Source organism: Cebus imitator, unplaced genomic scaffold (assembly GCF_001604975.1).
Source record: "Cebus imitator isolate Cc_AM_T3 unplaced genomic scaffold, Cebus_imitator-1.0 Scaffold64, whole genome shotgun sequence".
Taxonomy (NCBI): domain Eukaryota; kingdom Metazoa; phylum Chordata; class Mammalia; order Primates; family Cebidae; genus Cebus; species Cebus imitator.
The window spans coordinates 7,385,578-7,387,754 of NW_016107379.1; the positions used below are offsets into that span (position 1 = coordinate 7,385,578).

Here is a 2,177-nt window from a genome sequence, read left to right on the forward strand (position 1 = left end):
GCAATTCAAAAGGAAGATCATGAATATAACAAGGGAAACATTTAATCAAAGACCAAAGCTTTTTAAACAACTGAGAGTTTTTATAAGAAAAAGACCTCAGACAGTAGTCTCCAGTTATTCATGGGGGGTACACTCTGAGACCACTCAGAAGATATCTGAAATCACTGATGTACCAAACCCTAACCAGGTTGTTAGTACGAGCTACTGTGACCAATGGATGAGTCGTATATATAGTGTGGATACACTGGACAAAGAGATGATTCACATCCCAGGCAGGACAGAGCAGATCACACAAGATTTCATCACAGTACTCAGAAAATCACACCATTTAAAAGTTATAAATTGTTTATTTCTGGAATTTTCCATATAATAATTTTTGACCACAATTGCCCATGGATAACTGAAATCATGGAAAGTGGAACTGTGGATAAGGCAGGACTACTGTAACTGTGACATCAATGGTAGGAACCTGAAGCATAATTCTGCTGTAGTTGATTTTTTCAAAAGGCAACTCATGATTGAAAAATAATTTATCAGATATAAGAAAGATTGCATTAGTATCTCAAACTTTACTTATTCTGGAAATAAATGTAAAGCTAACATTGAGATAAATAATGTATCTCAAACTTTACTTATTCTGGAAATAAATGTAAAGCCAACATCTTTACATACCCACAAAAATTTAAAAATAAATAAATGTGAAGACATAGTCCAGTACTGATGGAATCTAAGAAAAATTGTATGACAGTGAAACCATACCTCTGTACTGAATGTGGGAAAGGCCACACTTGTATTGAATCCCTGATCCAGCATCAGAAAACACATGTTGGAGAGAAACCTTATGAATGTAAAATACGTGGTAAATCCTTCACCTGGAACACTAACCTTATCCAATATCAAAGAATACATCCTGGAGAGAACCCTTATGAATGCAATGAATGTGGGAAAGCTTTTAGAGCACTAAACTTATTCAGCATCAAAGAGCCCATACTGGGGAGAAACCTTATGAGTGTAATGAATGTGAAAATGCCTTTAGTCATAGGTCATCCCTTAGAAATCATGATAGAATCCATACTGGAGAAAAACCCTATCCTTGTAATGAATGTGGGAAGGCCTTCAGTCATATCTCTGCCCTTACTCAACATCATAGAATTCATACTGGAAAGAAACCATATGAATGTATTGAATGTGGAAAAACCTTCAGCCACAGCACCCACCTAATTGAACATCAGGGAATTCATTCTGGGGAAAAAATCCTACCAGTGTAAGGAATGTCGGAAAGTTTTTTGTCACAGTATGTCACTAATCCGACATCAGAGAACCCACACAGGAGAGAAACCATATCAATGAAATGAATGTGGGAAAGCATTAAGCCATACCCCAGCCTTCATTCAACATCAAAGAATTCATACTGGAGAAAAACCCTATGAGTGTAATGCATGTGGAAAGGCCTTCAATCAGAGTGCACATCTTACTGAACACCAGAGAACTTATACCGGAGAGAAGGCTTGTGGTTGTAAAGAATGTGGAAAAACCTTCAGTTGAAGTACACACCTTAATGAGCATCTAAAGATTCATTCTGGTGTGAAACCCTATGTAAGAAATGTCAGAAACTGTTTTGCTGTAGAACCTCACTAATTCGACATCAGAGGACGAATACAGGAGCGAAACTCTACCAGTGTAATGAATGTGGGAAATCTTTCAGCTTAAGTTCATAAACATAAGCAAATACATGCAAGAAACTCTAGGATTGTTATGTGAGGAATAACTTCAGGAAAAACACTCATTTACTTAATATTATACTATTTGTACTGAGAAGAAAGGCTATTCTTTTAATCTACAAAAGGTGTTATTGAAAGAAAAAGTGATAATGGAAGTGTTCATTCAAAACTGAGGTTTGTTTTTTAAAGACATATTTAGAAAGTTATTTTCAGAGGTAATTTATTAAAATATATATGTTTGCTTACAATCAAAAGCCTTTTGAAATACACATAAATTTTAGTAGGATAATGAAAATTGTTCACTGTATACACAATCCCTTTTTTGTTTAGTTAAGTCCTATGTTATATTTCAGTGTTCCGGAAACACTTTTATAGAGGGCTGGAAAATAAAACTGACAGATTTCATTAATAGCCATAGACAAATGTTTTCTCCCACAAAGACACTATGCATTATTT

The 2,177-nt window shown here is 35.1% G+C and overlaps 1 protein-coding gene across 1 annotated transcript; it reads left to right on the forward strand.

Moving 5' to 3' along the window:
• The first annotated feature begins 720 nt into the window (after positions 1–720).
• Positions 721–1,761, forward strand: ZNF883 (zinc finger protein 883). Its single transcript, XM_017530190.2, is given in 5 exon segments — positions 721–952; positions 955–1,250; positions 1,252–1,591; positions 1,594–1,714; positions 1,716–1,761. Coding segments are annotated over 5 exon segments (1,035 nt in total).
• The last annotated feature ends 416 nt before the right edge of the window (positions 1,762–2,177 follow it).